The sequence below is a fragment of the Petromyzon marinus genome, chromosome 39 (assembly GCF_048934315.1).
Source record: "Petromyzon marinus isolate PM22_M1 ecotype Great Lakes invasive population chromosome 39, UKy_Petmar_22M1.pri1.0, whole genome shotgun sequence".
Lineage (NCBI taxonomy): Eukaryota > Metazoa > Chordata > Hyperoartia > Petromyzontiformes > Petromyzontidae > Petromyzon > Petromyzon marinus.
In genome coordinates this window covers 6,675,659-6,696,827 of record NC_133705.1, presented here as the reverse complement: position 1 = coordinate 6,696,827, position 21,169 = coordinate 6,675,659, and the positions used below count along the sequence as shown (strand labels likewise).

The 21,169-nt window shown below is 53.8% G+C and overlaps 1 protein-coding gene across 1 annotated transcript in view; it reads left to right on the top strand.

The window, feature by feature from the left end:
* The first annotated feature begins 5,125 nt into the window (after positions 1–5,125).
* The window catches only part of LOC142930470 (uncharacterized), a 51,897-nt gene continuing 35,853 nt past the window's right edge, over positions 5,126–21,169 (top strand). Inside the window, exons 1-2 of the mRNA XM_076072870.1 lie at positions 5,126–5,250; positions 18,382–18,570. Of these exons, the coding sequence (XP_075928985.1) occupies positions 5,214–5,250; positions 18,382–18,570 (226 nt within the window). The 5' untranslated portion in view covers positions 5,126–5,213. The remainder of the gene's footprint in view (positions 5,251–18,381; positions 18,571–21,169) is intronic.

Here is a 21,169-nt window from a genome sequence, read left to right as displayed (position 1 = left end):
AGACAGAGTGAGGTGGTGGGGGGGAAGAGAGAGAGAGTGAGGTGGTGGGGGGAAGAGAGAGAGATTGAGGTGGTGGGGGGGAGAGAGAGTGAGGTGGGGGGTGTTTAGGGCCTCCGTGCTGTACCCGCGACGGCCTTCACGACTGCTGCTGCTGCTCACGAACAGCACTTGGGCCCCCAACAGTTTATTTGAGGGCGACACGGGGAGGGCAAGGGGGGGGGGTACCTGTCTAAGGGGCCTTCCATAAATGACGTCACGCGAGTTGGGACGATTTTTTTACCCCCCACCCCTCGTCACACGGCGTCACAAAAACTCAGACCCCCCCCCCTCAAATATGACGTCACAAAGCTCTGCCCCCCCCCCCAAAATAAAACACGCTTCAAATCGCTTTAAACTTTTGTCATTGTAGTGCGTATTTAATGTGGCGCTGCACTCTGATGTTGTAGGAGAAAACATTGATTAAAAAGTCTATTTAATTAAGCAGAACGTGTTGTCTATATTTATTTAAAGTCACAAATGTCTGACCCCCCCCCCCAGCCCCCCCCCCCTCTAGGTGCGTGACGTCATTTATGGACGGCCCCAAATCTGGTTTCGAGGCTGCGGTAGAAGTTTAATAACGACCGATGGAAGTGCTTCATAATCCCAGTCTGTGTTGACGACCGGCGATTTGTCCGCTACAGAACATTGATTCATTGATTCTTTAAATCCAACATTCATTTATGTTTGTGTTACATTGCTCAATTCCTCCCGCAAAGCGCTTGTCTCTGACGTGATGTCTGTGTGGTTGTCTCTGACGTGATGTCTGTCTGACTGTCTCTGCTGTGACGTCTGTCTGACTGTCTCTGCTGTGATGTCTGTCTGACTGTCTCTGCTGTGATGTCTGTCTGACTGTCTCTGCTGTGATGTCTGTGTGGTTGTCTCTGCTGTGATGTCTGTCTGACTGTCTCTGCTGTGATGTCTGTCTGACTGTCTTTGCTGTGACGTCTGTCTGACTGTCTCTGCTGTGATGTCTGTCTGACTGTCTCTGCTGTGATGTCTGTCTGACTGTCTCTGCTGTGATGTCTGTGTGGTTGTCTCTGCTGTGATGTCTGTCTGACTGTCTCTGCTGTGACGTCTGGATGACTGTCTCTGCTGTGACGTTTGTCTGACTGTCTCTACTGTGACGTCTGTCTAACTGTCTCTGCTGTGACATCTGTCTTACTGTCTCTGCTGTGATGTCTGTCTGACTGTCTCTGCTGTGATGTGTCTGATTGTCTCTGCTGTGACGTCTGTCTGACTGTCTCTGCTGTGACGTCTGTCTGACTGTCTCTGCTGTGATGTCTGTCTGACTGACTCTGCTGTGACGTCTGTCTGACTGTCTCTGCTGTGACGTCTGACTGTCTCTGCTGTGATGTCTGTCTGACTGTCTCTGCTGTGATGTCTGTCTGACTGTCTCTGCTGTGACGTCTGTCTGACTGTCTCTGCTGTGATGTCTGTCTGACTGACTCTGCTGTGACGTCTGTCTGACTGTCTCTGCTGTGACGTCTGACTGTCTCTGCTGTGATGTCTGTCTGACTGTCTCTGCTGTGATGTCTGTCTGACTGTCTCTGCTGTGATGTCTGTCTGACTTTCTCTGCTGTGACGTCTGTCTGACTGTCTCTGCTGTGACGTCTGTCTGACTGTCTCTGACGTGATGTCTGTCTGACTGTCTCTGCTGTGACGTCTGTCTGACTGTCTATGTTGTGATGTCTGTCTGACTGACTCTGTTGTGATATCTGTCTGTCTCTGCTGTGATGTCTGTCTGACTGTCTCTGTTGTGATGTCTGTCTGACTGTCTCTGCTGTGACGTCTGTCTGTCTCTGCTGTGATGTCTGTCTGACTGTCTCTGTTGTGATGTCTGTCTGACTGTCTCTGCTGTGATGTCTGTCTGACTGTCTCTGCTGTGACGTCTTTCTGACTGTCTCTGCTTTGATGTCTGTCTGACTGTCTCTGCTGTGATGTCTGTCTGACTGTCTCTGCTGTGATGTCTGTCTGACTGTCTCTGCTGTGACGTCTGTCTGACTGTCTCTGCTGTGATGTCTGTCTGACTGTCTCTGCTGTGACGTCTGTCTGACTGTCTCTGCTGTGACGTCTGTCTGACTGTCTCTGCTGTGACGTCTGTCTGTTTCTGCTGTGACGTCTGTCTGTCTCTGCTGTGACGTCTGTCTGTCTCTGCTGTGACGTCTGTCTGACTGTCTCTGCTGTGACGTCTGTCTGACTGTCTCTGCTGTGATGTCTGTCTGACCGTCTCTGCTGTGATGTCTGTCTGACTGTCTCTGCTGTGACGTCTGACTGTCTCTGCTGTGACGTCTGTCTGACTGTCTCTGCTGTGATGTCTGTCTGACTGTCTCTGCTGTGACGTCTGTCTGACTGTCTCTGCTGTGATGTCTGTCTGACTGTCTCTGCTGTGACGTCTGTCTGACTGTCTCTGCTGTGACATCTGTCTGACTGTCTCTGCTGTGATGTCTGTCTGACTGTCTCTGCTGTGACGTCTGTCTGATTGTCTCTGCTGTGACGTCTGTCTGACTGTCTCTGCTGTGACGTCTGTCTGTCTCTGCTGTGACGTCTGTCTGACTGTCTCTGCTGTGATGTCTGTCTGACTATCTCTGCTGTGACGTCTGTCTGACTGTCTCTGCTGTGATGTCTGTCTGACTGTCTCTGCTGTGACGTCTGTCTGACTGTCTCTGCTGTGACGTCTGTCTGACTGTCTCTGCTGTGATGTCTGTCTGATTGTCTCTGCTGTGACGTCTGTGTGACTGTCTCTGCTGTGATGTCTGTCTGACTGTCTCTGCTGTGACGTCTGTCTGACTGTCTCTGCTGTGACGTCTGACTGTCTCTGCTGTGACGTCTGTCTGACTGTCTCTGCTGTGATGTCTGTCTGACTGTCTCTGCTGTGACGTCTGTCTGACTGTCTCTGCTGTGATGTCTGTCTGACTGTCTCTGCTGTGATATCTGTCTGACTGTTTCTGCTGTGATGTCTGTCTGACTGTCTCTGCTGTGATGTCTGTCTGACTGTCTCTGCTGTGACGTCTGTCTGTCTGTCTCTGCTGTGATGTCTGTCTGACTGTCTCTGCTGTGATGTCTGTCTGACTGTCTCTGCTGTGATGTCTGTCTGACTGTCTCTGCTGTGATGTCTGTCTGACTGTCTCTGCTGTGACGTCTGTCTGTCTGTCTGTCTCTGCTGTGATGTCTGTCTGACTGTCTCTGCTGTGATGTCTGTCTGACTGTCTCTGCTGTGATGTCTGTCTGACTGTCTCTGCTGTGACGTCTGTCTGACTGTCTCTGCTGTGACGTCTGTCTGACTGTCTCTGCTGTGATGTCTGTCTGACTGTCTCTGCTCTAGATGTATATTCGAATCCACGTGACGCCCTCTGCTCAATGAGACCCTAACCCGCGTCCTCACCCTGGCTGGGTCAAACACGAGCAATACCTGCGACAAGTACGGGCAGACCTCAGCTTCCGAACGGTTCCTAAGTCAAACAGTTCGTAAGTCGAACGGTTCGTAAGTAGAACGGTTCGTAAGTCGAACGGTTCGTAAGTAGAACGGTTCGTAAGTCGAACGGTTCGTAAGTCGAACGGTTCGTAAGTAGGAACACGGCAATGGGCTGTATTTAAATGCCCATACGGTGAGTGTAAATGAAATGCGATGCGGTTCATCAAACATGGAAGCGTTGGTAAACTCATATTGAAGAAGAAGTTTGTATATTTGCATGCAACACTGTTAAACACCGACCTTGCGTCCTGATGCTGCCTTGCTTGTCGGAAGAGGGACAATGAGACACAAAGACAAAGTGCTGTTAGCGAGCACCTATGAAGGTCGGCACGGCACACGAAGAGGTGGGTGGCCAGCACCGCGCCCGGCCGCCTTTGTCTCCCCAGTGGCGATGTTTACACACCGCACCGGGTACTAATTTGAGGCTGAGTCGACCTCAGGGAGGCCCAGGACGGGTTCAGATAATCGTCACTGGTGTTGGCCGTGAGCGGGAATTGAGACACCACAATTACACACACGCACGGTAGCACGCGCGCACACACAACCACACACAGCCACACACACACACACACGGGAGCACGCGCGCACACACAACCACACACAGGCACACACAGCCACACACACACACGGGGACACGCGCGCACACACAACCACACACAGCCACACACACACACGGGAGCACGTGCACACACACAAAGACAAACACACACCCCAACGATCCCCTGCATACTAGTAATTATTACATTTATATATCTCGTTTCATCAAGGATCTCATAGCTATGTACAGGGCACATGGGCAGCAGACACTCAGCATATAAATAATATAAATACATTTCAAGTAGCATTTACTAATAGGCTGTTGGGGGCATGGAAGCTGGTTCGTACGTAAGGGTGTTCGTAAGTACGGGTGTTCGTAAGTGCGGGTGTTCGTAAGTGTGGGTGTTCGTATGTACGAGTGTTCGTAAGTGCGGGTGTTCGTATGTACGAGTGTTCGTAAGCCCGGGTGTTCGTAAGTATAGGTGTTCGTATGCCGGGTATTCGTAAGTGTGGGTGTTCGTAAGCCCGGGTGTTCGTAAGCGTGGGTGTTCGTAAGCCCGGGTGTTCGTAAGCGTGGGTGTTCGTAAGCCCGGGTGTTCTTATGTGCGGCAGTTCGTATGTCGGGTGTTCGTAAGCCCGGGTGTTCGTAAGCCCGGGTGTTCGTATGTGCGGATGTTCGTATGTGCGGATGTTCGTATGTACGGGTGTTCTTATGTACGGGTGTTCTTATGTGCGGGTGTTCGTATGTCGGGTGTTCGTAAGCCCGGGTGTTCGTATGTTCGGGTGTCCGTAAGTCGGGCACTGCCCGTAACTGCTCTTACGGAAGCCCCCTGCCCTGCCCCACCTCAGCCGTGGCTGCGGTGACGGGAACAAACCTCGCGTCAAGTGAACGCAGCGAGAGACGGGAAACGCCTGGTGAAGAAGTCTGCCCGATAGCGCCATATTAGGGCATGGGGAGAAAGCAGCGAGCAGGGGGGGGGGGAGAGGTAGGGGCGGATGTGGGGGGTGTGGGGGGGGGATGTGTGGGGGGATGTGTGGGGGGATGTGGGGGGTGTGGGGGGGGATGTGGGGGGGGGGTTTCGTGGAGAGGATGAAGCCGTAGGGAGAAGGGGATCGTGGAAGACTCTGCCGAGTGTTCAGAGTTTGCGAGCTCCTCTCCCCCTTCATGCTAAGTGGAAGCGGCGTACGGGTTGCGAGAGGGGGTGAGTGATTGTGCGTGAGTCGGGGTGTGTGTGTCGGGGTGTGTGTGTGTGTGTCGGGGTGTGTGTGTGTGTTCGTCGTGTGTTGGTATGTGAGTGTGGGTGGGTGGGTGTGTGTCTGGGTGGGGTTGTGTGAGTGTATGTACAGTGTGCATGTGTTACATGTGCGTAGAAGTTGGTGTGTGTTGGTGTGTCGGGGTGTGTGAGTGTGTGTGTGTCGGGGTGTGTGAGTGTGTCTCTGTGTGAGTGTGTGTGTGTCGGGGTGTGTGAGTGTGTGTCGGGGTGTGTGTGTCGGGGTGTGTATGTGTGTGTCTCTGTGTGAGTGTGTGTGTGTGTGTCGGGGTGTGTGTGTATCGGTGTGTGTGTATCTGTGTGTGTGTCGGGGTGTGTGTGTGTCTCTGTGTAAGTGTGTGTGTGTCGGGGTGTGTGAGTGTGTGTGTGTCGGGGTGTGTGAGTGTGTATCTGTGTGTGTGTGTCGGGGTGTGTGAGTGTGTATCTGTGTGTGTGTGTCGGGGTGTGTGTGTGTATCTGTGTGTGTGTCGGGGTGTGTGTGTCTCTGTGTAAGTGTGTGTGTGTCGGGGTGTGTGTGTGTCGGTGTCCGGCAAAACAACCCCCTACCTCCTCGCGGTGCCGGACGGGCAACTCTGTCGTGGACAGTGCTGTGGGGGGAGTTCCAATTTTGATTGGCTCCTCCCCTCATGGCATATGTGTCCACCACAGGGGCTAAACGGGGGCTCTGGACGGGTGCGAGGGGCTGGTAACCCCTCCACCTTCAATTAATTACCACAAAACCACGAATTAAAGTGAAATATGTAACAACTAAGCTTGTGCCGGAGGCCCCGGGGGGCCAGGCGTCTATGACGTCTCCTGGCCAAACCCCAATTGGCGGAGCCAGGAGATTGAATACCTACCCTCGGGGCTACTCCAGAAACAACGAAAAGCCACTACGGGTGGCCACGTGGAATGTTCGAACGCTCACTGCAGAGGAGAGGCTGCCACTCCTCTGTCGGGAGCTGGACCGGTACCGCCTGGATCTATGCGGCATTCAGGAGGTCCGGTGGACCGGCTCTGGCTCCTGCCACCATGAGGGGTGGACAGTCCTCTACTCGGGGCAGCAGACTGCCAAACAACAGGGTGTGGGTCTTCTTTTGAATAAAAGAATGAAGGGGGCGTGGGAGCGTGGCGGTGAGGTGTGGGAAGCTGTAAGCCCCAGGCTACTTTGGGCTCGCCTTCCCATCAACCGGAGGCGAGGAATGGTGGTCGTGGTTACTTATGCCCCCACCGAAGATGAACATCCGTGGAGGGATGCAGGCAAAGCCGATGAGTCAGAGGCCTTCTATGACCTCCTGTCACAGGTGCTGGCTAAAGTGGCCCCTCGGGATAGAGTCATCATGTTGGGTGACTTCAATGCCCGAGTTGGTCATGATACTGGCACCTGGTCTGGAGTGATTGGAGGGCATGGGCCAGATCAGCTCAATAACAACGGTAGGAGGCTGCTAGATTTTTGTGCAGCCCATGGGCTTGTAATTACCAACACGCTGTTCCGGCATCGGCGCATCCACACAACATCATGGATGCATGCCGGGTCCAAGCAAGAACATCTGCTGGACTACATAGTGACGGACCAGCGAATGCGAGCCCATGTCCTTGACACCAGGACCTACCGTGGAGCTGATCTGCCCTCTGACCATCGACTAGTCATCTGTAAGATGCGCCTGCCATTCTTCCACTCCGGTGGTGGGTGTACACCCAGGACCCCATTCCAACCTAAAGTGGCCTGGTCTCAATTATCTGATCAAAGTTGCAAGCGAGAATTTCATCATCGCTTGCGGCTGGGATTGGCATCGTCCCCGACTCCTCCTGATGTCGAGGGTAAATGGGCGAGGTTTAGGACTGTGACTCATGCAGCTGCAATGGCTGCTTTGGGTACGCGGTCCAGACCTCCCCAGACACCCTGGATGACAGAGGAGTTGTTCAGGATGGTTGAGAAAAAGCGACAGGCCCACTGTCATCGGCTACAGAATCCCACGTCAGAGAATGAGGAGGCTTACCGCAGCCTTCGCTCGGAGGTTCGGAGAGCCGTGAGGCGCTGCAAGGATGGGTGGTGGTCGCGGGTTGCTGAGGAGATGGAGTCTGCCTCAGTGGCCCGTGATCACAAATCGCTATTTAACTCCATCAAAAGAGTAACCTGCAGCGCCACACCTATTACCATCATTAGGGGAAAAAACGGTGATCCAATTTCCGACCCCCAGGAACAGGTTCGCAGATTTGCTGAGCATTTCTGTGAGGTCCTGGGGGAGGGAAAATCCCACAGCCAGGAAAACATCGTGGCACAGGGTGAGGATGACCCTGCTGAGGCTGCGGTGCCTCAAATATTGGATGAAGTCACCCCCTGTGAGTGGCTGGCTGAGGTGCCATCTGCTGAGGAAGTATTGAAGGCGATCCGGAGTCTGAGACCAGGAAAGGCAGCGGGCAGAGATGATCTCCCAAGCGAAATGCTGAGGGAGGGTGGCGTTTGTGCACAGACTGCCCTATATGACATCATAACAACAGTCTGGACCACTGGACGGGTTCCGCAGGATTGGAAGGATGCCCTGGTGGTCCCCCTTTTTAAGAAGGGGGACCGCACAGACTGTAACAACTACAGGGGCATCTCACTCCTCAGTGTGCCGGGAAAGGTCCTGGCAAGGATTATTCAGCATCGCCTTGCCAGGCACGCTGAGGAGAGGCTTGCGGAGCCCCAATGCGGTTTCAGGAAAGGGCGGTCCTGCACAGATGCCATATTTTCTGTCCGTCTGCTACAGCAGAGGTGTAGGGAATTCCAACAAGACCTACATCTCTGCTTTATTGACCTGGTCAAGGCCTATGATACCATCAGTAGGCCTGGGCTCTGGGTCGTTCTTCGTGCTTTTGGAGTACCTGACCCTCTGCTCACGATCATTAAGGACCTTCATGATGGTGAGCGGGCCCGGGTAAAACTACGTGGCCGGGAGTCAGAGCCATTCCCTGTACACCTTGGGGTGCGACAGGGATGTCCTCTGGCTCCCACATTATTTAACATCTATTTTGACCACGTAGTTCGTGAAGCCTTCAATAGCTGTACCGGGGGAATCTCCATATGGTACAGATATAATGGGAGGCTAATCGATGCCCGGGTGCGGTCAAGGGATGGCTCCCTATTGCTCAACCACGTTATGTATGCTGATGACTTGGTAATAGCTGCTCAGTCAGAGGAGGAGTTGGAGACGCTGCTGCTGAGACTGGAGCGTGCCACTAAGAGGTGGGGCCTTACCATCAGCCCCACCAAAACTAAGCACCTGCCTGGGTATTTTGTACCATCGGACACTCCACCCCCACAACTCCCAATCGGTGATGGGGCAGTTGTGGAGAGAGTGGAGAGTTTCCCATACCTGGGCAGTGTGCTTATGACTGGCTCCAGTTTAACAGCAGAGGTCTCACTCCGAATCAGTCGAGCGGCAATATCTTTTCATCGGTTGCGTAACGCTGTGTGGAAGCTACCTGGTCTGTCGCTCCGCACTAAGCTTCAGGTCTTCTCGGCCACGGTCATTCCCTCCCTTCTCTACGCTTGCGAAACGTGGACCCCCCTAATGGAACATCTTCGCCGGTTAGAAACATTTAGGCTGACCTGCCTACGATCCATCCTGGGTTTAACCAGACTGGATTGTGTGAGGAGCTCACAAATCCTTGAAAGATCTGGGCAGGGTCCCATCGGTGAGCTCCTCCGGCAGGCAAGGCTGCGATGGCTGGGTCATGTAGCCCGCATGCCCAGCCACCGCATGCCGAAACAGCTTTTGTTTGGCCGGATTGAGGGGGCTAAGCGGGCGCGGCACGGGCTAGAGAAGAGATGGAGTGATGTGGTACAGGAGGACGTGGAGCTGAGTGGACTTGCCGATGACTGGTACCAGCGGTGTCAAGATCGGCCTCTGTGGAGGAGGCTCGTGAAGGATGCTACTGGGCAGTTGGAGGCAGTCGCCCTCCAACAACAACGGAGGGCGGAGGAGCGACGCTCACAACAGCGAGCGGAGCGCCGGGTGGCTAAAGCACAGCAGGTTGGCACAGTAGGGGGCACAGGTGGTGCATCAGCCAGTCATCTCAGTCAGTCGACCCGTGGCACCTGGGTCTGCCCCGTGACCTCCTGCCAGCGGGCGTTCGACACTTCACGTGGCCTCAGGGTGCACATAGCCTGGCACAAGCGTCGTGGTGACGTCACCGCCACTTAGTGGCGAATGGCGGTTGTTGTTGTTGTTGTTGTGTGTCGGGGTGTGTGTGTATCTGTGTGTGTGTGTCGGGGTGTGTGTGTGTGTGTATCTGTGTGTGTGTGTGTCGGGGTGTGTGTGTGTGTATCTGTGTGTGTGTGTGTCGGGGCGTGTGAGTGTGTATGTGTGTGTGTGTCGGGGTGTGTGAGTGTGCATCTGTGTGTGTTGGTGTGTGTGAGTGTGTATCTGTGTGAGTGTGTGTCGGTGTGTGAGTGTGTTGGTGTGTCAGGGTGTGTGAGTGTGTATCTGTGTGTGTTGGTGTGTGTGAGTGTGTATCTGTGTGAGTGTGTATCTGTGTATGTTGGTGTGTCGGGGTGTGTGAGTGTGTGTCGGGGTGTGTGTGTGTCGGTGTGTGAGTGTGTTGGTGTGTCAGGGTGTGTGAGTTTGTATATGTGTGTGTTGGTGTGTGTGTGTGTGTGTATCTATGTGAGTGTGTATCTGTGTGTGTGTCGGGGTGTGTGAATGTGCATCTGTGTGTGTTAGTGTGTGTGAGTGTGTATCTGTGTGTGTGTGTCGGGGTGTGTGTTGGTGTGTCTGGGTGTGTGAATGTGTATCTGTGTGTGTTAGTGTGTGTGTATCTGTGTGTGTTGGTGTGTCTGGGTGTGTGAGTGTGTGTGTATCTGTGTGTGTGTATCTGTGGGTGTGTGTCTGGGTGTGTGAATGTGTATCTGTGTGTGTGTGAGTGTGTTGGGGTGTTAGGGTGTGTGAGTGTGTATCTGTGTGTGTGTGTGTATCTGTGTGTGTCGGGGTGTGTGTTGGTGTGTTAGTGTGTGTGAGTGTGTGTCGGGGTGTGTCAGTGTGTGTGTGTGTCGGGGTGTGTGTGTGTGTGTCGGGGTGTGTCAGTGTGTGTGTGTGTCGGGGTGTGTGTGTGTGTCGGGGTGTGTGTGTGTGTCGGTGTGTGAGTGTGTTGGTGTGTCAGGGTGTGTGAGTTTGTATATGTGTGTGTTGGTGTGTGTGTATATCTATGTGAGTGTGTATCTGTGTGTGTGTGTCGGGGTGTGTGAATGTGTATCTGTGTGTGTGTGAGTGTGTTGGTGTGTTAGTGTGTGTGAGTGTGTATCTGTGTGTGTGTGTGTATCTGTGTGTGTGTGTCGGGGTGTGTGTTGGTGTGTTAGTGTGTGTGAGTGTGTATCTGTGTGTGTTAGTGTGTGTTAGTGTGTATCTGTGTGTGTGTATCTATGTGAGTGTGTATCTGTGTGTGTGTGTGTGTGTGTCGGGGTGTGTGTGTTGGTGTCTCTGGGTGTGTGAGTGTGTATCTATGTGAGTGTGTATCTGTGTGTGTGTCGGGGTGTGTGAATGTGTATCTGTGTGTGTTAGTGTGTGTATCTATGTGAATGTGTATCTATGTGAGTGTATGTCTGTGTGAGTGTGTGTCTGTGTGTGTTAGTGTGTGTGTGTTAGTGTGTGTGAGTGTATCTCTGTGTGAGTGTGTGTCTGGGTGTGTAGCGGTTAGCGCTACGCTGCGCTACGAACCCGGCGACCCGAGTTCGAGTCCCGCTCACGGCTAACATCAGTGACGATTGTCCGAACCGGTCCTGAGCCTCCTCTAGGTCGACTCAGCCTCAAAATGAGTACCTGGCGCGGTGTGTAAACATCGTCACTGGGGAGACAAAGGCGGTCGGGCGTGGTGCTGGCCACCCACCCCCTCGTGTGCCGTGCCGGCCTTCATAGGTGCTCGCTAACAGCACTTGCCCCTACAGTCTGTTACAGGCTATACTGGGGATCTTTGTTTTGTATTGGTGTGTGTGTCTTGAGTGTGTGACTGTGTGTTGGTGTGTGTGTTGAGTGTGTGACTGGGGTGTGTGTGTATGTGTGTGTGTGACTGGGGTGTGTGGGTGTATGTTTCTTGAGTGTGTGACTGGGTGTGTGTGTGGGTGCATGTGTGTGTGTTGGTGTGTGTCTTGAGTGTGTGACTGGGTGTGTGTGGGTGTACGTGTGTGTGTTGGTGTGTGCGTCTTGAGTGTGTGACTGGGGTGTGTGTATGTATGTGTGTTGGTGTGTGTGTGTGTCTTGAGTGTGTGACTGGGGTGTGTGGATGTGTGTGTGTGTTGGTGTGTGTGTCTTGAGTGTGTGTGTGTGTGGGTGCATGTGTGTGTGTGTGTTGGTGTGTGAGTGTTGAGTGTGTTGGTGTGTGTGTTGAGTGTGTTGGTGTGTGTGTTGAGTGTGTTGGTGTGTGTGTATTGGTGTGTGTGTGTGTTGAGTGTGTTGGTGTGTGTGTTGAGTGTGTTGGTGTGTGTGTTGAGTGTGTTGGTGTGTGTGTTGAGTGTGTTGGTGTGTGTGTTGAGTGTGTTGGTGTGTGTGTTGAGTGTGTTGGTGTGTGTGTGATGAGTGTAGGTGCTCGCTAACAGCACTTGCCCCTACAGTCTGTTAAGGCTATACGGGGGATCTTTGTCTTTTGTGATGAGTGTGTTGGTGTGTGTGTTGAGTGTGTTGGTGGTCCAACAAAACAACCCCCTACCTCCTCGCGGTGCCGGACGGGCAACTCTGTCGTGGACGGTGCCGTGGAGGGAGGGCCAATTCCGAGTGTCTCCTCCCCTCATGGCGTCTGTGACCACCACAGGGGCTAAACGGGGGCTCTGGACGGGTGCGAGGGGCTGGTAACCCCTCCACCTTCAAAAATTTACCACTAAACCACGTCTAAACTAACTAATAAGCTTGTGCCGGAGGCCCCAGGGGGACAGGCGTCTATGACGTCTCCTGGCCAAACCCCAATTGGCGGAGCCAGGAGGTTGAATCTCTACCCTCGGGGCTCCTCCAGAAACAACGAAAAGCCACTTCGTATGGCCACGTAGAATGTTCGAATGCTCACTGCGGAGGAGAGGCTGCCACTCCTCTGTCGGGAGCTGGACCGGTACCGCCTGGATCTCTGTGGCATTCAGGAGGTCCGGTGGACCGGTTCTGGCTCCTGCCACCATGAGGGGTGGACAGTCCTCTACTCGGGGCAGCAGACTGCCAAACAACAGGGTGTGGCTCTTCTTTTGAACAAAAGAATGAAGGGGGCGTGGGAACGTGGCGGTGAGGTGTGGGAAGCTGTAAGCTCCAGGCTACTTTGGGCTCGCCTTCCCATCAATCGGAGGCGAGGAGTGGTGGTCGTGGTTACTTATGCCCCCACCGAAGGCGAACATCCATGGAGGGATGCAGGTAAAGCCGATGAGTCAGATGCCTTCTATGACCTTCTGTCACAGGTGCTGGCTAAAGTGGCCCCTCGGGATAGAGTCAACTTGTTGGGTGACTTCAATGCCAGAATTGGTCATGATGCTGGCACTTGGTCTGGAGTGATTGGAGGGCATGGGCCAGATCAGCTCAATAACAATGGTAGGAGGCTGCTAGATTTTTGTGCAGCCCATGGGCTTGTTATTACCAATACGCTGTTCCGGCATCGGCGCATCCACACAACATCATGGATGCACGGCGGGTCCAAACAAGAAAATCTGCTGGACTACATAGTGACGGACTAGCGAATGCGAGCCCATGTCCTTGACACCAAGACTTACCGTGGAGCTGATCTGCCCTCTGACCATCTACTTGTCATTTGTAAGATGCGCCTGCCATTCTTCCGCTCCGGTGGTGGGTGTACACCCAAGACCCCATTCCAACCTAAAGTGGCCTGGTCTCAGTTATCTGATGAAAGATGCAAGTGAGAATTTCATCATCGCCTGCGGCTGGGTTTGGCATCGTCCCCCACTCCTCCTGATGTCGAGGGTAAATGGGCGAGGTTTAGGACTGTCACTCATTGGCTGCTTTGGGTACGCGGTCCAGACCTCCCCAGAGACCCTGGCTGACAGAGGAGGTGTTCAGGATGGTTGAGAAAAAGCGACAGGCCCACTGTCATCGGCTACAGAATCCCACGTCAGAGAATGAGGCGGCTTACCACAGCCTTCGCTCGGAGGTTCGGAGAGCCGTGAGGTGCTGCAAGGATGGGTGGTGGTCGCGGGTTGCTAAAGCGATGGAGTCTGCCTCAGTGGCCCGCGTTCACAAATCTCTATTTAACTCCATCAAAAAAGTAACCTGCAGCGCCACACCTATTACCATAATTAGGGGAATAAACGGTGATCCAATCTCCGACCCCCAGGAACAGGTTTGCAGATTTGCTGAGCATTTCTGTGAGGTTCTGGGGGAGGGAAAATCCCTCAGCCAGGAAAACATCGTGGCACAAAGTGAGGAGGACCCTGCTGAGGCTGCAGTGCCTCAAAAATTGGAAGAAGTCACCCCCTGTGAGTGGCTGGCTGAAGTGCCATCTGTTGAAGTACTGAAGGCGATCCGGAGTCTGAGACTAGGAAAGGCAGCGGGCAGTGATGATCTCCCAAGCGAAATGCTGAGGGAGGGTGGTGTTTGTGCACAGACTGCCCTATATGACATCATAACAACAGTCTGGACCACTGGACGGGTTCCGCAGGATTGGAAGGATGTCCTGGTGGTCCCCCTCTTTAAGAAGGGGTACCGCACAGACTGTAACAACTACAGGGGCATCTCACTCCTCAGTGTGCCGGAAAAGGTCCTGGCAAGGATTATTCAATATCGCCTTGCTAGGCACGCTGAGGAGAGGCTTGCAGAGCCCAAATGCGGTTTCAGAAAGGGGCGGTTCTGCACAGATGCCATATTTTCTGTCCGTCTGCTACAGCAGAGGTGTTGGGAATTCCAGCAAGACCTACATCTCTGCTTTATTGACCTGGTCAAGGCCTATGATTCCATCAGGCCTGGGCTCTGGGTTGTTCTTCGTGCTTTCGGAGTCCCTGACCCTCTGCTCACGATCAGAGCCATTCCCTGTACACCTTGGGGTGCGACAGGGATGTCCTCTGGCTCCCACATTATTTAACATCTATTTTGACCACGTAGTTCGTGAAGCCTTCAATAGCTGTACCGGGGGAATCTCCATTTGGTACAGACATAATGGGAGGCTGATCGATGCCCGTGTGCGGTCAAGGAATGGCTCCCTATTGCTCAACCACGTTATGTACGCCGATGATTTGGTAATAGCTGCTCATTCAGAGGAGGAGTTGGAGACGCTGCTGCTGAGACTGGAGCGTGCCACTAAGAGATGGGGCCTTACCATCAGCCCCACCAAAACTAAGCACCTGCCTGGGTATTTTGTACCATCGGACACTCCACCCCCACAACTCCCAATCGGTGATGGGGCAGTTGTGGAAGAGAGTGGAGAGTTTCCCATACCTGGGCAGTGTGCTTATGACCAGCTCCAGTTTAACAGCAGAGGTCTCACTCCGAATCAGTCAAGCGGCAATATCTTTTCATCGGTTGTGTAACGCTGTGTGGAAGCTATCTGGTCTGTCGCTCCGCACTAAGCTTCTCAGGTCTTCTTGGCCACGGTCATTCCCTCCCTTCTCTAAGCTTGTGAAACGTGGACCCCCTTAATAGAGCATCATCGCCGATTGGAAACATAGGCTGGCCTGCCTACGATCCATCCTGGGTTTAACCAGGCTGGATTGTGTGAGGAGCTCACAAATCCTTGAAAGATCTGGGCAGGGTCTCATCGGTGAGCTCCTCCGGCAGGTAAGGCTGCGTTGGCTGGGTCATGTAGCCCGCATGCCCAGCCACCGCATGCCGAAACAGCTTTTGTTCGGCTGGATCGAGGGGGCTAAACGGGCGCGGCACGGGCTAGCGAAGAGATGGAGTGATGTGGTACAGGAGGACGTGGAGCAGAGTGGACTTGCCAATGACTGGTACCAGCAGTGTCAAGATCGGCCTCTGTGGTGGAGGCTCATGAAGGACGCTGTTGGGCAGTTGGAGGCAGTCGCCCTCCAACAACAGCGGAGGGCACAGGTGGTGCACCAGCCAGTCATCTCAGTCAGTCGACCCGTGGCACCTGGGTCTGCCCCGTGACCTCCTGCCCGCGGGCGTTTGACACTTCACGTGGCCTCAAGGTGCACATGGCCTGGCACAAGCGTCGTGGTGACGTCACCGCCACTTAGTGGCGAATGGCGGTTGTTGTTGTTGTGTGTCTGGGTGGTGACGATTATCTGACCTGGGCCTCCCCTAGGTCGACTCAGCCTCAAATGAGTACCTAAACATCGCTACTTGGTAGACAAAGGCGACCGGGCGTGGTGCTGGCCACCCACCCTCTCGTGTACCGTGCAGACCTTAATATGTGCTCGCTAACAGCACTTGCCCCAACAGTGAGCTCTAGGCTATATGGGGTATCTTTGTCTCTGTGTACACACCCACACATTCTGTGTATACACACGCAGCCACACACATGGCTGTGCATGAGTATTTGCTGAGTGAATTTCCTGTGGTCTGTGGTATTGTGGCTAGGAGATGTTAACGACCTCGCCTGGTATGCAGGAGGTCGTGGGTTCAATCCCGACCCTGACGCCTGCTGCTGTATAATTGGAGTTTGCATGTCTCTCTCTCATCATCATCATCATCACGGTGGCTAAGAGATGTTAACTACCTCGCCTGGGATACAGGAAGTCGTGGGTATGATCCTGATCTTCATGGCTGCTGCTGTATATTTGGAGTTTGCGTGTCTCTCTCTCTCTCATCATCATCACGGTGGCTAGGAGATGTTAACTACCTCGCTTGGGATACAGGAGGTCGTGGGTTCAATCCCGACCCTGACGCCTGCTGCTGTATATTTGGAGTTTGCGTGTCTCTCTCTCATCATCATCACGGTGGCTAGGAGATGTTAACTACCTCGCCTGGGATACAGGGAGTCGTGGGTTTGATCCCAACCCTGACGCCTACTGCTGTATATTTGGAGTTTGCGTGTCTCTTTCTCATCATCATCATCATCATCACGGTGGCTAGGAGATGTTAACTACCTCGCCTGGGATACAGCAGGTCGTGGGTTCAATCCCGACCCTGACGCCTGCTGCTGTATATTTGGAGATTGCGTGTCTCTCTCTCATCATCATCACGATGGCTATGAGATGTTAACAACCTCGCCTGGTGTACAGGAGGTCGTCGGTTCGATCCCGACCCTGACGCCTACTGCTGTATTGTTGGAGTTTGCGTGTCTCTCTCTCATCATCATCACGGTGGCTAAGAGATGTTAACTACCTCGCCTGGGATACAGGAAGTCGTGGGTTTGATCCCAACCCTGACGCCTACTGCTGTATATTTGGAGTTTGCGTGTCTCTTTATCATCATCATCATCACGGTGGCTAGGAGATGTTAACTACCTCGCCTGGGATACAGCAGGTCGTGGGTTCAATCCCGACCCTGACGCCTGCTGCTGTATATTTGGAGATTGCGTGTCTCTCTCTCATCATCATCACGATGGCTATGAGATGTTAACAACCTCGCCTGGTGTACAGGAGGTCGTCGTTTCGATCCCGACCCTGACGCCTACTGCTGTATATTTGGAGTTTGCGTGTCTCTCTCTCATCATCATCACGGTGGCTAGATGTTAACTACCTGGCCTGGGATACAGGAAGTCGTGGGTTCGATCCCGACCCTGACGCCTACTGCTGCTGCTCTATATTTGGAGTTTGCGGTGTCTCTCTCCTCGCGGTCGGGTGGACTTTTTCTCCGGCTCCTCCAGTTCTGACCCTCCACATTTAGATTCGCGCCTTGAGAGTATCTGGCTGCTGTACATTACCACTTGACGATGATAAGCCGCTGAGCTATCATTTGTGGCCTGGTCGCTGCTGAAAAAGATCTGCGCACCTCAGTGGGCTTTACCTGGTAACATAAACAAAGTTTATGGTTTCGTATATAGCGTGTATTCACAGAATATGGTTTCCTATATAGCTTTAACAGCCGCTCAGTTCGTTCGGCGGTAACAATGACGACGTCGTGTGTGTGGTCTTGAAAGGAAACCGTTTTAACAATGTCCGGCGTTTCGGGCAATGGCCCTGTTGCTGCTATCGTTGTGGTGACCCCAGGTCACCCTTGCGAATTTGACTCCTCTCCTGGTGGCCCGAGTTTTTGCCCTGGCCACGAGAAGAAGCCACGCGGCCGGTCGCTGCCGCTCCCCTCATGGGGGAGGCCTCATGGCATGGGAGTCGCTCTTGAGAAGTGCCGGTGTCTCACCTGTGTCTCACCTGTGTGTGTGTGTGTGTCTCACCTGTGTGTGTGTGTCTCACCTGTGTGTGTGTCTCACCTGAGTCTCACGTGTGTGTGTCTCACCTGTGTGTGTGTCTCACCTGTGTGTGTGTCTCACCTGTGTGTGTGTGTGTCACCTGTGTGTGTGTGTCTCACCTGTGTGTGTGTGTGTCTCACCTGAGTCTCACGTGTGTGTGTCTCACCTGAGTCTCACGTGTGTGTGTCTCACCTGTGTGTGTGTCTCACCTGTGTGTGTGTGTCTCACCTGTGTGTGTGTCTCACCTGTGTGTGTCTCACGTGTGTGTGTGTCTCACCTGTGTGTGTCTCACCTGTGTGTGTGTGTGTCTCACCTGAGTCTCACGTGTGTGTGTGTCTCACCTGTGTGTGTCTCACCTGTGTGTGTGTGTGTGTCTCACCTATGTGTGTGTCTCACCTGTGTGTGTGTGTCTCACCTGAGTCTCACGTGTGTGTGTCTCACGTGTGTGTGTCTCACCTGTGTGTGTCTCACCTGTGTGTGTGTGTCTCACCTGTGTGTGTGTCTCACCTGTGTGTGTGTCTCACCTGTGTGTGTGTGTCTCACCTGTGTGTGTGTGTCTCACCTGTGTGTGTGTCTCACCTGTGTGTGTGTGTCTCACCTGTGTGTGTGTCTCACCTGTGTGTGTGTCTCACCTGTGTCTTGGCCGAGTCTCACCTGTGTCTCACCAGCATCTCGCATGTGTGTGTGTGTGTCTCACACTTGTCCCACCTGTGTGTGCGCGTCTCACCAGCCTCACCCGTACGTGTGTCTCACCTGCGCATCTCACCTGCGTGTGTCTCACCTTAGTCTCGGCTGCATGTGTCTCCCCCACCGTAGACATGTGGGAGTCACGCGCACAGCAGGCGGCCCCAGGCCCGGGGCCTCGCAAGGCCCCTCCGCCAGCCGTGGCCCCCAAGCCCAAGTTCAACCCCCACGCGGGGGGGGCCGCTGGAGCCGGGGGGGGCCCCCGCGCCGCGCAGGGCATGCTGGGAACGGTGGGGCGGCTGCCCCTCCTATCCGGAGATGGTGAGTGAACGCCAGAGGCTGCCAAAGGTCACACAGAACCGTATTGCCGTTCGTGCCGTGGATCGCTCACCCCTAGGGAGAAACGTACGACCGTGAGATCGTGCGACCGTGAGATCGTGCGAACGGGAGATCGTACGACAGGGAGATCGTGCGAACGGGAGATCGTGCGACCTTGAGATCGTGCGAACGGGAGATCGTGCGACCGTGAGATCGTACGACAGGGAGATTGTACGACCGTGAGATCGTATGACCATGAGATCGTGTGAACGGGAGATCGTGCGACCGTGAGATCGTACGACCATGAGATCGTACGACCGTGAGATCGTATGACCATGAGATCGTGCGAACGGGAGATCGTGCGACCGTGAGATCGTGCGAACGGGAGATCGTGCGAACAGGAGATCGTGCGACCGTGAGATCGTGCGAACGGGAGATCGTGCGAACAGGAGATCGTGCGACCGTGAGATAGTACGACAGGGAGATCGTGCGAGCGGGAGATCGTGTGAACGGGAGATCGTGCGACCGTGAGATCGTATGACCATGAGATCGTACGACCGTGAGATCATGCGACAGGGAGATCGTGCGAACGGGAGGTCGTGCGACCGTGAGATCGTGCGACCGTGAGATCGTGCGAACGGGAGATCGTGCGACCGTGACATCGTATGACCGTGAGATCGTGCGACAGGGAGATCGTACGACAGGGAGATCGTGCGACCGTGAGATCGTGCGAACGGGAGATCGTGCGACCGTGAGATCGTACGACAGGGAGATCGTGCGAACGGGAGATCGTGCGACCGTGAGATCGTGCGACCGTGAGATCGTGCGACCGTGAGATCGTACGTCAGGGAGATCGTGCGAACGGGAGATCATGCGAACGGTAGATCGTGCGACCGTGAGATCGTACGACAGGGAGATCGTGCGAACGGGAGATCGTGCGAACGGGAGATCGTGCGAACGGGAGATTGTGCGAACGGGAGATCGTGCGAACGGGAGATCGTGCGAACGGGAGATCGTGCGAACGGGAGATCGTGCGAACGGGAGATCGTACGACCGGGAGAACACAGTGGCGGTTAGTCTCTCGCCTACCTTTACAGGCTCACCTTTATCGGCGCCACTGTTATATTTCCAGTCAGCCAGGTCACTCCCGTGTATATTCTGAGTCGCGTGAAGTGAGAGGGCAATCGAGACCACGCGACTCGCGAGGGTTGCTCTGCCTTTCATTTTTCGACTGGCCACCCCGCCAATCCTCGCGCAGCCGCGTGTTCCCCCGGGACACCACGGCGCTGCGCTCACAACATCTTACAGGTTGACCCCATTGTCCGGGCACTCGCGCCTCAAGCCCTACGCGTTCCCGAGCAACCGCACGCCCCCTAAATAAAAGGCGCCTTCAGCCTCGGAGGCGGCGTGTTCACCGCCCGCTTTGGGCTGCGCTCGCAAGCGACCCGACTCCCGGACGAGGCCCCCCACGCGCCGTGGACCACCGCCGGCCTGACCCCATCGCCAGCGCGGGGGAAGAGAGCTGGCGCCCGCCGGCGCCTTTCCCACCGCGGGGTGGCGTCAGAGGCAGCCTCCTTGTGTCCACTGACAAAAAGAAGTCACCACACAGGGACTGTGAATTACAGAGCCTGGTGCATTACAAAAAGTATTTATTTTTGAAATATTTCCCCGCGCTCGAACCACGCAGTCCTGCCGAGCTGCTGCTTACAGCTGGACGCTTGCAATGCTTTCTGGGAGCGCTCCTGAAGCTCAAGAGCAGAGATGCTCGTGGCTGGGGTTAGGCCTCGGCAAGGTAAAAGGTAAAAACAACGAGCCTACCTTTACCCTACCTTTTACCCTTACCCCACCTTTTACCCTTACCCCATACAAATTACCCGATTACAGGGTAATTACTGGGGTACTACTACACATGAAGAAGGTTTATAACGGTAAATGCTCGGTAGAGCGCTTTATTCGTATAGAATACTCTCGAATATTCCAATTGTACACGCTTTCTTTAAACTCACTCTGTCTGTTGTTGTTGTTGTATCCTCAAATCTTGTAACTCAATTTTAACCCACTTCCCAATGTGGTATCGACTGCAAACTTGGTATACTTATGTCATACTGATAACAATACTATATTCTATCATAAAAAATATATATTTGTAAACATTATTTTCCATGTTATGTTTCGTCTTGGGTCTTAATTGTCCACTGTCAACTGACGTTGGCTGTAAATCACCACGGTCCCCTTACGTTGTGGCAAGCTTCAGGGCCACTTCCTGGAGTCGCGGAGTTTTGCCATTACTCGCACATTTCATTAAAGCGTGTTTTTTTTAAAGTTTTTTTTTTAAATATTACTTGTTAAATGTAGGCCACGGACTGCGCCACGGAGCTTTTAGCGGTAAACAAGGCACCGTGTTTACCGGGTAATACTTCGCGCTACCTTTACCCTACCCTTTACCTTACCCCTTGGCATGTCGAAACCTTTACCCTTTACCTTGACCCTTTTACCCGGTTAAAAGGGTAACTTACCTTACCTTGCCGAGGCTTAGCTGGGGTCTTCCTCGCTTCGCCCTCCACTATTGTGTGGTGTTGTGTGTGGGTAGGGTGGTGGTGGA